General features: G+C 45.0%; 1 protein-coding gene across 1 annotated transcript in view; it reads right to left on the bottom strand.

The window, feature by feature from the left end:
* The window catches only part of LOC121846533 (glypican-5-like), a 78,932-nt gene that overhangs the window by 56,966 nt on the left and 6,149 nt on the right, over nt 1-15,817 (bottom strand). The window contains exons 2-3 of the mRNA XM_042322147.1: nt 13,813-13,974; nt 2,361-3,064 (exon numbers count right to left, since the gene is read on the bottom strand). Of these exons, the coding sequence (XP_042178081.1) occupies nt 2,361-3,064; nt 13,813-13,974 (866 nt within the window). The remainder of the gene's footprint in view (nt 1-2,360; nt 3,065-13,812; nt 13,975-15,817) is intronic.

Here is a 15,817-nt window from a genome sequence, read left to right as displayed (position 1 = left end):
GGAAAGAGAGAGGTCGTGAAGGGAATATTGGGGGAAAAGAGAGGTAGTCAAGGGAATATGGGGGGAGAGGTAGTGAAGGGAATATGGGGGAAAGAGAGAGGTCGTGGAGGGGGAAAGAGAGAGGTCGTGGAGGGGGAAAGAGAGGTAGTGAAGGGAATGTGGAGGGGAAAGAGAGAGGTAGTGAAGGGAATGTGGAGGGGAAAGAGAGAGGTAGTGAAGGGAATATGGGGGGAAAGAGAGAGGTAGTGAAGGGAATGTGGAGGGGAAAGAGAGAGGTAGTGAAGGGAAAATGGAGAGGAAAAGAGAGAGGTAGTGAAGGAAATATGGAGGGGAAAAGAGAGAGGTAGTGAAGGAAATATGGAGAGGAATAGAGAGAGGTAGTCAAGGGAATATTGGGGGAAAGAGAAAGGTTGTGAAGGGAATATGGAGAGGAATAGAGAGAGGTAGTGAAGGGAATATGGGGGGGGAGAGGTAGTGAAGGGAATATGGGGGTAAAAAGAGAGGTAGTCAAAGGAATATGGGGGAAAGAGAGAGGTAGTGAAGGGAATATGGGGGTAAAAAGAGAGGTAGTCAAGGGAATATGGGGGAAAGAGAGAGGTATTGAAGGGAATATGGGGGTAAAAAGAGAGGTAGTCAAGGGAATATTGGGGGAAAGAGAGAGGTAGTGAAGGGAATATGGGGGGAAAGAGAGAGGTCGTGAAGGGAATATTGGGGGAAAGAGAGAGGTAGTGAAGGGAATATGGGGGAAAGAGAGAGGTCGTGGAGGGGGAAAGAGAGGTCGTGGAGGGGGAAAGAGAGAGGTAGTGAAGGGAATGTGGAGGGGAAAGAGAGGTAGTGAAGGGAATATGGGGGAAAAGAGAGGTAGTGAAGGGAATGTGGAGGGGAAAGAGCGAGGTAGTGAAGGGAATATGGGAGGGAAAGAGAGAGGTCGTGGAGGGGGAAGAGATAGGTCGTGGGGGAGAGGTAGTGAAGGGAATGTGGAGGGGAAAAGAGAGAGGAAGGGAAGGGAATGTGGGGGGAAAAGAGGTAGTGAAGGGAATGTGGAGGGAGAAAAAGGGAAGGGAGAGGAAGGGAAGGGAATGTGGAGGGGAAAAGAGAGGGGCTATGTAGCAGTAGTCAGAAAGGCAGAAGAGGGGATGTTATTGTCAACGAACACATGATTTACTGTAGCTACATAGGCCCACATCGCCTCTATCTCTGGTAGTTTGGTATATGTTACTGTAGTGGGAGGTTTATCTCCACAGGAAAGACATGCAGCAGGACATCTAGAATGATAATCCCCCTACATTATAAAGGATTATAAACACGCATACAAAATGCGCACACACATCCGTGTGGAGAGGGAAAGAAATGTAAAACAGTGGAAAAGGAGCAGGAGGAAGAGGAGGCAAAAAGCAAAAGGTGTGAAAGAGTGAACGTGCAGACGTTTGTGAAAGGTGCATGAGTCATAAGGGGGGAGTTCCCTTCCCGTCTCTGGGTCCAGAACTCAAATGCCGGCCCAGAGGGTAACCAGCCATCCTAGCCCTAACCAGTGAGTGAGCAACACTTGATCCTGGGGGTGGCAGGGAAACCGTAAAAACACTACTACAAATACTGTGTCAGTAACAGAGAGGGGTGCTGATGGGATGGGGAGGGGTGCTGATGGCCCCCACGGACCCCCACTCCTGTCGCCCAAACACCTCTGTACAACATAAACAGGTATGTATTATATAGTGTAATCCTTCATGTCTCATTACCATAAATACAATTATAATCATATTCATAATCACAATCTAAATCAGGCCCACAGGTGCAATCATTATCATTACAACTTAATATTCAAGCTTGTCTTTCTACACGACAGGTTCTCTTTAGTGTGAGCAAAGAGATCATGTCCTGTCTGTCTTTGTAAACAGTCTCTTGTTTGACTCACTGGGATACATTCAGCTTTGGTGGAATTAGACAAATTCTCCCTTCTCTCTTCTCTTGCCCCCTGCTTTACAAGTACCAAGAAATCTGCCAGCCTCGCATCTCCCAGCCTGTTGAGTCCAAAACCAAAAGAGAGGGTCCATGCCGCCTCATGCCCCCCACTCCTAACAGGCAGCCAAGGATCTCCTTGCCACATCACTCCTTGCCCACCACGGTGTTACACAGAAGAGTCTTGAGAGGTTTTTTTGTGGGTGTCGTTAATAGAGAACACAAAGACTTAAGAGAACAAGTTTTATATGACGGATGAGACCTACCATGATTTTCAATGACATGTGTCCTGTGAGGGGTGGTAATGTGCTCAAGATGTGTCCTTATGGGCCTTGGGAGGTGTGTCATATCAGTACAGTCCTAAGACAGGTGAAGTGTGAGTGATGGGTGAGGCGCTGACTCACGATGGCGCTGATGCGTGGCCCATGCAGCTGTGCGTGCAGGATGGCGTCGTTGATGTGGTTCCTGATGCCCAGCAGGGCCAGCTCCAGATCGTGGCCCCCGGCCAGGGCCCCCGTCAGCTCCTGCAGCAGGGCCACATAGTGCCTCCAGGGCCCGTCTAGCTCCGAGAGCCCCACCAGGCAACCCCGCATTACGTTAAGACATAGTCCTCCACACGGCCGGATCAGGGTCAGGCCCCTGCAGTGGGGGCAGTACTGCATCCTCACCAGAGCCCGCCCACACTCCCTGGCCAGCCCTGCCCGCTCTGTGGCGTTCAGTACCTCTGCCCCCATCATCAGTGCCCGGCTCAGTGCACGCCCTGTGCTCAGAGCCCGGGTCAGCCCCTCGGCCAGGGCACGAGGATGGGGCCCAAACGGGTTGACATCCTGGCGCGTCTTGCGCAGACACTCACTGTGCTCAGAGGAGGGCGGGGCCGAGGCCAGGCCAGGGTTGACAAGGCGCCGGTACACCAGTGGGAAGAGGTCGTCATAGAAGCGGTGCACGGAGTGCTCCATGGAGGTGTTGCCGTCTCCTCCCAGAAAGAGAGAGAGGACGGAGAAAAGGTCTGCCACCAGGGGGCGAGCGTCCTGGGAGAGGGGCTCATAGGCACTGTCAAACAGAGCACTGGTCAGGTTCAGAGTGAACGATAGAAGAGACTGGAACGTGTCTGCACAGCCAGAGAAAGAGAGAGGGGGAGAGAAAAAAAGACAGAAGAAGATGGAATGGTGAAAACACATTGTAAAAATGATAATTCTTGTCTTTTATCTTACAATGAGTATAAGTGAGAGAAAGCTTTTCTTATTGTAAGCATGTGCCTGTCTGCTCATGTGTGCGTGTGTGTATGTGTGTGTGTGTGTGTGTGTGTGTGTGTGTGTGTGTGTGTGTGTGTGTGTGTGTGTGTGTGTGTGTGTGTGTGTGTGTGTGTGTGTGTGTACATAACAGGACTTTAGAGGGGTGGGGGGGTTCTGGGTCCAGTGGGAACACCCCCCCTGTTCTGATGTCAGTCTGATGGCATTCTGACAGATGGAAGAGAGACAGCAACTGGGACACTTCTACAGGACTAGACACACACACAAAACGACTCTCATACAAGTCTAAAAAATTCCATTATATACTTAGAGTATACAAAACCCCCAACTCCCTCCCAACACAGTCACACAGAGTTCTCCCTAATGTCCCACGGGAGTAATATTACTCATCACAGCTGTTGTGTTTGAGATGCCTGCTATTGTTCCTGACTTATTGTCGGGAAGACATTCTGTGTGTTGGATGATGTGTTTTCTGTCTGCCTGCCTGTCTGTCTGTCTGTCTGTCTGTCTGTCTGTCTGTCTGTCTGTCTGTCTGTCTGTCTGTCTGTCTGTCTGTCTGTCTGTCTGTCTGTCTGTGTTAGTCCCTCTATATGTCTGGCTATCTACAGATGGAGAGGTGAACACAGCAGTGAATGAGGACTTATAGCCCCCCTACTGTACATACCGAACCATTAACCAGGGATCTTGCCTTTGCTTTGTGATTATGGAAATTCAGTACAGTACACTGTCTAGCACAGGCTCTCCTGTCAATACAGACGGAGCTGTTTTAACTGGAGCATACTTTAATACTGCAATTAGTACCTAGGCTTATTCAGTAGATACATGCTTGAAGAAAAATACATAGCCTACACATATACATTTGATTTTAAACATGGAGAAACAAATCAAGCTAGGATGTCGTAAAAACACTTGATCTCTCAAACAACATTATTTTACTACAGAAGGTGAGTCAGTAGAAGGCCAGTTCCCTCCTTCAATCACTGCAATCTAGCAGACTTTCCGGCTTTAATCCAAAACAGGTACAGAAATGAGAGAATTTCACAATTAACTCAATTAATGGAATCATTATTAGGGCTGTATAAGGAGATATGTGCTTAGGCAAACACCATACTTCCACAGCTTAGAAGGAACCATCCCGGTTCAACGACAGGCAGGCAGCCCACAGCTGAAACAGAAACCTACTGACTGACTGACTGGGTATTCTTGGCTGGAGGATCTGTCAGGGTTAAATTGAGAAAGCCTGGTACTATTCCTGCACCCTATGCTGAGCAATTGGTGTCTGTAATAACGCTCTGAAAATACCTTACCGTAAGTGTGTGATTTATTTTGTTTATTTTTTATTTAACCTTCATTCAACATAATACGTTTAAAAAGATGGCACAACCCAGCTTTGAAAAATGTGGTTATGGTCATGGTGATTCATGACAAGTGACTAATGTCCTTGAGGACACTCTCTCTCTCTCTCTCTCTCGTCTCTCTCTCTCTCTCTCTCTCTCTCTCTCGTCTCTCTCTCTCTCTCTCTCTCTCTCTCTCTCTCTCTCTCTCTCTCTCTCTCTCTCTCTCTCTCTCTCTCTCTCTCTCTCTCTCTCTCTCTCTCTCTCTCTCTCGTCTCTCTCTCTCTCTCTCGTCTCTCTCTTTCTCTCTCTCTCGCTCTCACTCTCTCTCAACATGGGATCAGGAGATCAGTGGAACCAGAGCTCCTCCAGTTTTTCTCAATTGATAAACACAATTTCTGAAACCTTGCCCCATTTCCTGAAAACATTAAACACAAAACCTCATCTTCAAGCACTATTTACATAACCTCTGACTCCTCTTGCAAAATGAAACATTCGCCTCAAAACAGTTTTACCTGTGTTCAAAATCAAACACTGCTCTCAAATCATAAACAAAGTGATCAAAATCATATACACTCTCTAGCAGTCAGTAAACAATACACCGAAAAATAGAAAACACATTGTTCAAAACATACAATTCTCAGGGAGAAGTACATTTTTAATCTAAAAAAATATTCACATTTTTCCGTAATTGTCTTTTGATGAACAAAAACATGTTCTATCATAGTAGCTCAAAATTGATCAGAAATTACTACTCTGCTTTGCTCTTTGCAATTTTGTTTTTTGTTCTTCCTCCTCCTTATACCCCTATTTTTACAGTACTGTACCCTGCATCTCACAAACTTGTCCTTTGTCTCTGTGATACTGTAATTCTTGTTCTTTGTTGATATGAACCTGCAACCAGTCAAAATCTATTGAGCAGTCAGTACTGTTACAGGTAATAAATGGAATGCACAATGTTCAGGGCCATACAATTTGTCCATTGTACAGTATATAGCCTACAATGCACTGTACTACAGTATCCATTCTCAGACTTTCTTCATTCTTCATTCTTCTCCTTCCCACCTTCAACAACCTGTTTGCTCTCTGAACTGGCTTTTATTGGTTGTGTCGCATCATTTGAAACAGGTTAAATCAATTTTGAGTGGTTGTGTTCAATCAATGACATATGTTCTCTATTTGTATTTGATTGTTGCCACTTGTGTTTACCAGTATGGATGACATGTGCATTAGAGTGCAGAATGTGTTTTGAGAATGAGAATGTGTTTAGAGTTTTGCTGAAAAGTCTAAGTGCGATCTGCAAATTGTGTTTTACCATGTGAAATGGTTTAAGGTATTGACAACAGACTGCATAATTAGCTAAATGAGTCGAGGCAACTGAGAAATTTGTTCAGCCAATGGGTTATTAGTGTTTTAGCAATTGAGAAAAACTGTAATCCCTGTGTTTATCAGTGAAGCGTGAGGTTCCCAGGCCAGGTATGTCGTTAAAGAGACATGATCACAGATTATACAACCTTTTTTATGACCAGAGAGGACATACCATCTCCACCCCTAAGCCCCTCAGCACCCCACTACCTCTAATCAGGCCATCGGTCATTACAGTTTCATAACCTTTTTTGACAACACTGATCAAAATGTAAAACGTCTGGCTGCATGCATTCTTATCAGTCATACTGAAGCCCATTTTACATTTCCTACATTTCACCAAGTCACATTCTCACTTTTACTGGCTTGACTGCAAACTCGACAGCAGCGCCCAAGCAAACCATTCTAGCACTGTGAAAAGGGTAACCTTCTCCTGTAAGGCATTTGACCCCAAACCCCTAATCCAGCTTCCCAGGATTTGGGGTTTAGAAAAGGGAGGGTGGAGGGGATGAGGGGGTGGAGGAGGGAGACCAACAGGTGGAACTGCAAGAAGAGGGGGGGAGGGGGCTTACGGAGAATGAATACTTGTCTGAATTAACAGATTGTACATGATGCCTAGGGCATTTAGATTTACACACACAGAAATGTTTGTTTGGTGTCATCATCAGCACTGTTATTTAACTACTTAGAATGCACAAGTATGTACTCAAAGTACTCAAGTTCAACAAATACAATTAAATAGATGAAGTACACTTAAAAGCAAACATTGTCAATGCAATACATTACTACTAATGGAGTTAGTAAAACTGTCTTGTCAGGAATGGGACGACCACTTCGACAGCTGCTATAATGCTGCGTTTGCCAGAAATGTCCCATTGAGTAACGAGCAATTGGCATGCAGGTGGAAAGCCAGGGGAAATGGTTTCTAATGTTCAAAAACTCCACAGAGAATTACATTCACTGATGGACTTTCACCCTCCCACACACATACTCATAGGAGAGAATGACACATTATACATACTCAGACATTAGGCACCTACACATCTCACACACTTATAGATATTTACAGTATGTGTCCCATCTATTAAACAAAGACACATCCACACACGCTCACACAACACACACACATGTTGGTTTTTCCAACCTTGTGGGGACCAAACAATTGAACCTAACCCTTTACCCCAGGGGCACAACATTCACTGGGGACGGTGGGACATGACCCTCCCACATTCTGAAATTGCCTTTGTTTGGTCAGATATTATTTTGCCCCAATCACAGTCAGTATAGCAACGTAACATTATTGATCTGTCAGTTTCCCGAGCAAATTCTCTACTTTTCACACTGACACGGTATAAACATATCTGCAGGCTTCACTGTCATGGTGCACAGTCAGTATACAACACTATGCTCATCATGTCTTAGCAGGACCAGATGATGACACATTTTGCAGTATATTATAACAATCAGTGAATGGATACAAAGTTCCATCTTGATTTGATGGGTAGGCCACAGTCTGGGATCTGGGAATAATGGTCATTTCAATTATTGAACCATTTATTATATTCTTGGATAATTTATTGTATAAATGTACAGCAAGGTATTTCTTTGTCATGTCTTATCTGAGCAGGTTTCCACTGCTCCAGAGACCAATGGCTGCGAGCTTTACACCACTCCAGCCGACGCTTGGCATTGCGCATGGTGAACTTAGGCTTGTGTGCGGAAACCCATTTCATGAAGCTTCCGACGAACAGTTCTTGTGCTGACGTTCGTTCCAGAGGCAGTTTGGAATTCGGTAGTGAGTGTTGCAACCGAGGACAGACGCACTTCAGCACTCAGCAGTTCCGTTCTGTGAGCTTGTGTGGCCTACCACTTCGCGGCTGAGCCGTTGTTGGTCCTAGACTTTTCCACTTCCCAATAACAACACTTACAGTTGACAGAGGCAGCTCTAGCAGGGCAGAAATTTGACACACTGATTAGTTGGAAAGGTGGCATCCTATGACGGTGCCACGTTGAAAGTCATTAAGCTCTTCAGTAAGGCCATTCTACTGGCAATGTTTGTCTATGGAGATCGCATGGCTGTGTGCTCGATTTTATACACCTGTCAGCAATGGGTGTGGCTGAAATAGCCAAATCCACTAATTTGAAGGGGTGTCCACATACTTTTGTATTATAGTGTATGTTTGAATGCCCAGTCATGTTCATATGATCTCAGGCATAAATTACTGCAGTTTAAGACTATCCACAGAATGTGCTATATGCCAGTGAAACTGAATATTATGCATATGTTATTCTCTGGTGAAGGCCGGCTGAATTCTGGAAAAGTGTATGTTGTTTTTTCTCTGCATGTCTACAGATTCTCCCTTCTCTCTGTTTATGTTTGCTTGGAAATGTGGATACTGGAGACTGTTTTCAGAAGAAACTGTGTAACCTAGCATTCATAGCGGCAAACAAATGCATTTCCAGTCATTGGAAGGTTTATTTATTTATTTCACCTTTATTTAACCAGGTTGGCCAGTTGAGAACAAGTTCTCATTTACAACTGCGACCTGGCCAAGATAAAGCAAAGCAGTGCGACACAAACAACAACACAGAGTTCCACATGGATTAAACAAACATACAGTCAATAACACAATAGAAAAAAATCTATATACATTGTGTGCAAATGAGGTAAGATTAGGGAGGTAAGGCAATAAATAGGCCGTAGTGGCGAAGTAATTACAATTCAGCAATTAAACACTGGAGTGATAGATGTGCAGAAGATGAATGTGCAAGTAGAGATACTGGGGTGCAAAGGAGCAAAGAAATACATAATAATAACAATATGGGGATGAGGTAGTTGGATGGGCTATTTACAGATGGGCTATGTACAGGTGCAGTGATCATCAGTGAGCTGCTCTGACAGCTGATGCTTAAAGTTAGTGAGGGAGATATGAGTCTCCAGCTTCAGTAATTTTTGCAATTCATTCCAGTCATTGGCAGCAGAGAACTGGACCAGTGAAATATACCTGCTGGAGCACGTGCTACGGGTGGGTGCTGCTATGGTGACCAGTGAGCTGAGATAAGCGGGGCTTTACCTAGCAAAGACTTATAGACGACCTGGAGCCAGTGGGCTGGCGACGAAAATGAAGCGCGGGCCAGCCAACGAGAACATACAGGTCACAGTGGTGGGTAGTATATGGAGCTTTGGTGACAAAACGGATTGCGCTGTGATAGACTGCATCCAATTTGCTGATTAGAGTGTTGGAGGCTATTTTATAAATGACATCGCCGAAGTCAAGGATCGGTAGGATAGTCAGTTTTACGAGGGTATGTTTGGCAGCATGAGTGAAGGATGCTTTGTTGGAAATAGGAAGCCGGTTTTAGATTTAATTTTGGAATGATTAATTAGGTTGGTTATCCTTCCACAATATCACAATGAATGGCAGAAATGTCAAGACATGTATCACTAGATTTGATATATTACAAGATTACAGGTATACTGTGCAATTTTCATAAGGTCTAGATGGCTTATATGGAATACTGTATGACAAAAGGAGTCTATATTGAAAACATGCCCACGTCAGGGGAGATACCTATTGTGGGCAATCCCTAGCTGCTCGGCTGCTCAGTCCTGGCCCTGGGGGTCTGCCGTAATGTTGGCTGACACTCTGGCCTTGGCCTATCACACCTGAAACCAATCATGAATGTTTCTAAGATCGTAAAGCTGAGTGGGGTGTGTTGGGTTGGGGCGCTGCAGTGCTGTGGACCCTTAGGGACAGGATGGGGTGGTCCAGCTATATTGTGTGCAAGTAAAAAGAGCTCTACAGTACTAGTAGGCCTATGATATGAAATACAGTGCCCTCTGTAATTATTGGGACAGTGAACCGTTTTTTACTTTTTGGGGCTTGGATTTGAAATCAAACAATGACTATGAAGTTCAAGTGCAGACTGTCAGCATTTTCCCCCTGGGTATTTTCCTCCATATCAAGTGAACCGTTCAGCTGCATCTGAGTCTTCAATGACAGAACAGTGCCAATACCTCCTTCCTTAATGATGCACACAAGACAGTTGAGTGAGCAACACTAAGGAGTACCATGTCATGGGTTGGAAAAGATACAACTATTGCAGTTCAGTGGAATCTAATTTTCTACTGTCAATAAAACCAACTTGAGAAGACTTGCACCACCCTCCTACAATGTATAGGCAAATCCTCCATGCACAAAGCCAGCCACTGTCAGAGAAGGTCCCACTCATGACCAGAATAGTCACAGTCTATGAGCATAGCCCAGGTTTAGTGGGCTGTGGTGTTTCCCAGGTTGATAGGAAATATTTACTCAAACTGTGGGAAAAGGAAGAGCTGGAGAGCAGCTGCAGGCTGAGGACTGAGAGGAGACCCTAATGAAAACATCCTGTACATACAGAGGGAGACCAGTAGGGACACTAATTAGCCCTTTACCATTTACAGCTCATATGCATACCCTGACTGACTACTGTACTATTCTATTGTACAATTGGCCATACTAAACCCAAACCCTGTTTTTGACATTTATGTTGTTTTGTTTTTTTCATTTCCAACATCTCAACAACCCAGCTTTGGATAATTTGGTTAAATGGGATGAGTACACAGCCTAAAACTGAAATGGAGGTTCTAGAACATGGTACCAGGGTGTAGCAGGGGCACTGTCCTGTCCCCGGCAAGCCAGTCAAGCTGCTCTGGAGGGCCTCTCTCTCTAATATGTCTACTGCTGGCTCATATAACCTAGGAGCTGACTGGAATCAAAGGGACCCGGTAAGACACAGATGACTGGCATGCAGTCTACAGTTTCCAGGGCCAAATGTATCCCTGTGTGACCAGCTTGGACTCACGGCCACGGGTATACCCCATACTCTGACACCAGGGCACCTGGATATGTAGCAGACTGAAGACTGAGATGGAGACAGAGGTAGGATCAGAGGTGCTAGTCATATCATCCTAACGTCAAGAAACAATTCACTGATCATCACAGACATATGAACGTTTAAAGGTTGTGAAATTGTGGGGGGGGTTTTGTCCTGATTTACAGACACACAAAAACAGTATTTGAAATGCACTATGATAAATTATTTGACCATGCTATATCTGCATTCTTGAGTGTTTCCAACAAGAGGGCTGGTTCAGACATTCCCGTGTGTGTGGGACACAAACCATTTCCATGAGGTGCCTCTGGGTGCCCTTTACACAGACAGACGACAATCTACAACTGTAGTCTCATGTCAGGACGGACTCCTCCTCAGTCTTCTCAGTTTCACCCACATGCGTTTCCAATTATGTGTGCAAATCAGTTCCACAAGAGCCTGTCATGAAGGTTAAGCCACGCTGCAACTACCAATATAGAGTTACAGAGAGAGTGACAGGCTTCCAATGACACACCAATGCAGGAACATATGTATACTGTATATTCACACAAACACACACATACACACAGCGCAGCAAATCGGGTGTGGGAACGACCGAGCTGTAAATGTGATACTGGTTCGCACCTCCAGGTTCCTGGATGGAAGCTGGAGATCTTAACCCTATGTGGGCCACAGACAGACAGAGGGTGGGGGGCAGAGGTGAGCGGTGACGGGAAGGTGTGCGATCCATAAGTCTCACTTTTCAAAACCAGGTGCACTGAATCAGGGATCTCCAACTCTTTTCCCTATGTGGACGTATCCTATCCTAGCAACGGCGTCCAAAACACAGGGGCATCGAGTGACAGGGCAGGGATTACTTAGGGATCATGTGATGAGCCCATGCTCATCTGTGATAGGGTCAGACCAGCAGCCTGGACAGGAGGGCATGCAGGTCATCAAGCACCATAACTGACTACTGAGTCCCAAGACTGCTATCCTGACTCCTGTCCTGGCCATGTCGTCCATTCATGCTATAGGCTCCTTAATGGGACAGATTGAAGGGGATATCCTAGGTCTCTGCAGTGCTGACCCCATATGCCCTGCCTGGTCCCCATTCCCACCCCCAACACCCACATTGGGCGAAGACACACCCTGGTCATAAGTTTGAGCTTGGCAGGTTCTAAATGGCAAGATCAGTGTCATGTCTCTGCACCGCCTGGCAGGGTTGTGTCAGTAAGTCTGTCCAATCTATTCTAACCTCTGAGGGTTTCAACAAGTAGTGCTTAGGTACTTGGGTAAATGTGTAGTCTTTGGTGGTGGGCATGGAGTGTAGGGATACAGACCGGTATAGGCCCTGCAACAGCCTAAAGCCTAAATTAACTCAAGCTTATTTAGGCTGCTGAATGGTCATTGGGTGTTATGGCGCATTCTGAGCCTGGTCAAAATGAGGTTCAGATGTAACTCATGAATCACATTTGTAACCATTAGTGTCCATCACCTATTTCTCACAAGTAGATGGCAGGACCTTAGATCTTTTCCCAGAGACCAATTTGTGAGAGGCTTCAGAGGAGAGATGAAATGAAGCAGATGTCAGGGGGACCAGAGGGTAGCATTTACAGAAGTACTCAGTAGAGAGGGAATACAGCAGTAAACAAAATGCTGCGAACATTATATACACATTAAGAAGTACAGCAAAAGGCTAATGATCACATCTGAAAGTGATACAGAATGACAGCAAAATATGCAAATATTAACATTTTCGAGTGTACTTCCTCTGAACTCCAACTGCATCAGGTTTGAGGCACTTAAACACATTGTACACACAACATACATCCACAGAAACAGACACAAAACAAAAATACATGTAAACACATATAAACACATAAACACATACATGTAAACTGCTATGATAATGCTTTGTGTGAAATGTTTGTTGTAATGAGATGCCTTATTCTAGAAGCCAATTAGATCAGGTTACCTCAGCAAACCCACTGCTGAAAGCCCAGTGAGCAGTGACCCGGCAGGCATCCTCAGAGGACACTGTTCACATCACTCACTGACATCATCTGTCTTTCAGCAGAGATAAAAGGCCCAGAAAGCCTCCCTTTCTGAGAAGCCAGGGACCAGCCAGCCAGCTTGCCTGACGACTCAAACTGAATTATTCCGCTGCTCTATCATTCGCTACATACTTCAGTCTGAGACTGCAATCATTGAAGTCGTTTGTGTTGACATCAAAATGAAGGATATTGTATAAAACAAAGTAATCAGCGATTGGATCTCTAACCAATCAGAGTATTAATTTTATAAACGCCCAACCCATCGGTTTCTGGGAGCAATCAAACGATCTAGAATGTATTGCCATTCTAGAAATAGTAGGGAAGGTACTCAGATCCAGACTCATTGCGGAGAAGAAACTAACGTCCATGGGCGGGCATAGAGCTTGGCAGGAGCAAGGAGTTTGGGAAGCCAGGCAACCGCCCAGCAGCCCTCTCTGTGAAAAGCAGAGCAGGATAACCCCACTATTCTTCCTTCCCATTCAGGACAGCTCGTTAGAGAGACAGATTGATTCAAATGTTAACACATCTCCAGGGATACTCAGTGAATGTAAACATTTTTCCCTCCCTGTCTTTCATTGGTTCAGAACAAGACCTGCTGTGTATTCTCTACTCTACATGACTGAATAGAGAGAGAGAGAGAGAGAGAGAGAGAGAGAGAGAGAGCGTGACAAAGGCAGAGACAGACTCAGACATCTAGAAAGACAGAAAGCTATAGACAGATAGAGATACAGAGCGCAGTAGTCAAGTTATTAATTTCTCAATGTGAGGCCTGGCTAAATATTTGCTTTAAAAGCCAATATTGAACAGTACAAAACCAATATCAAATGCCACTGAAGTGGTTCTCAGTGAATCATGGCTCTCTCGGGATATGAGTGAATTCGTAACAACCTAACCATTAAGAGACTTCAATAGCAATTACATTTTTTGTTGAATATATTCTAACATCATCCCACGCCCCTCTCCTCGCCCTGTCCCACAGGCCCCCCATATCCTTACCCTGGAAGGCAGAGGAATGGCCCACAATGAGGTACTTGAGCTCAAAGCTGTAGGAACGGATGTTCTGGAGAGTCTCTCTGCGCACTGCTGCCTGGTAACTCTCCTCCATCTTGCGTGTGCAACATGACGGGCCTGGGTGCTTGCAGATCTGCAGCTCACCATCTGGGAAAGAAGAGGAAACATATTATAACAACAAACCTGACTAGAGAGGAAGAAGCGAAGCGAGAGGTTTTACTCCGCCCAAAATCTGTCCATAAAAACAAGCCCACATAGTGAGGAATTTCTGTATAGAGGTCAATGAGAGTGTTGAATTTGTTCAACAAAAAATGTAATTGCAATAGAAGTTTCTTAATGGTTAGGTTGTTACGAATTCACTGATATAAGTGGACGCAGGTGGTATTTCGGCAACTTTGAAAGAAATGTACTATATATCGGAGTTGTGATGTTGTCATAGAGATAGCATGGACATTGCCATTGAGGTCTTTCACCATTTTAAAGTAGTCAACTGGGTGGGGATTCCTATGAGTTGGGAACAATCAGCCAATGAAGAAGAAGAAAATGGACTACCTAAAAATGGAGATAACCTCAATTGCACTGCCCATGCTGTCACAGACGCTATAATGGCACAGATACAGAGATGAGTCCTCTATCTATCTCTATGGTCTGTTGGTCACACGGGTCTGTTGGTCACACGAGTATCTGCCCTCTCATTGGCTAGAATGGTCCCACCTGATCTCGTCTCCTCCCGTCTGCCTCTCATCTATGAGGCAATGTATTTCCATTGTCAGAGCTGTCACTTGACTATCTTGTCAATATAACAGACAATCTTTAACATGACACACCTCAACTGAGGTGTCAATATGAAATACATAGCTCAAGTGTGCTAGAAGCTTTGACCAAATGTGGTTAATAATACTTACTCAAATAGTTTAATAAATAAATAGTGAATAAATGGTTCCAACACATTATTTCTCTACATTTATTTCTGATGGGCATCTACACTGAGTGTACAAAACATTAAGAACACCTACTCTTTCCATGACATAGACTGACCAGGTGAATCCAGGTGAAAGCTATGATCGCTTATTGATGTCACTTGTTAAATCTGCTTCAATCAGTGTAGATGACAGGGAGGAGAAAGTTTAAAGAAGGATTTTTAACCCTTGAGACAATTGAGACATGGATTGTGTATGTGTGCCATTCAGGGGGTGACTGGGCAAGGCAAAAGGTTTAAGTGTCTTTGAACAGGGTATGGTAGTAGGTGCCTGGTGCACCGGTTTGAGTTTGTCATGAACTTCAACGGTGCTGGGTTTTTCACACTCAACAGTTTCCCATGTGTATCAAGAATGGTCCCTCACCCAAAGGACACCCAACCAACTTGACACAACTGTGGGAAGCATTGGAGTCAACATGGGCCAGCATCCCTGTGGAATGCTTTCGACACCTTGTAGAGTCCATGTCCTGATGAATTGAGTCTCTTTGAAGGCAAAAAGGGATGCAACTCAATGTTAGGAAGGTGTTCCTAATGTTTTGTACACTCAGTGTATACTGTTTTCAAGTTCCCTTTCAGTTAACAAAGAGTCCCCTAATACAATCTCATTTGGATGTGGTCCAGGGTGACCCTGGCACCCCTTAGCCACTCTAGCCGATGTCCTCGCTCACCTCCCCACTCCCCTCCACTCCCCTCCACCACCACCTCCCCCCACCCCCACCCCCACCCCCCCAAGCTGGCTCACCATCAGCTTGATCTCCCATATGAAACTAATACACCAGCATGTGAAAGTGGAGCCAGGAACGAGAGAGAGAGAGAAAGAGCTTCAGAAATAGACTTTGGCTATCTGGCCAGAACTGGCTGAATCAAAGTCCAGATACAAGAGCTCCAACAGGGCAGATAAAGGAAGATGCAGAAGGAAACGGAGAGATACAGCTGAGTTTAAGCTCACCAGAGTTAACATGCTTAAAAACTCAACCAGGCCTAAATCATTGGACGTGTCAATCATGACAG

Source organism: Oncorhynchus tshawytscha, linkage group LG05 (genome assembly GCF_018296145.1).
Source record: "Oncorhynchus tshawytscha isolate Ot180627B linkage group LG05, Otsh_v2.0, whole genome shotgun sequence".
Classification (NCBI taxonomy): domain Eukaryota; kingdom Metazoa; phylum Chordata; class Actinopteri; order Salmoniformes; family Salmonidae; genus Oncorhynchus; species Oncorhynchus tshawytscha.
The sequence above is the reverse complement of the archived record's forward strand: the minus strand, read 5'-3'. Positions and strand labels throughout refer to the sequence as shown.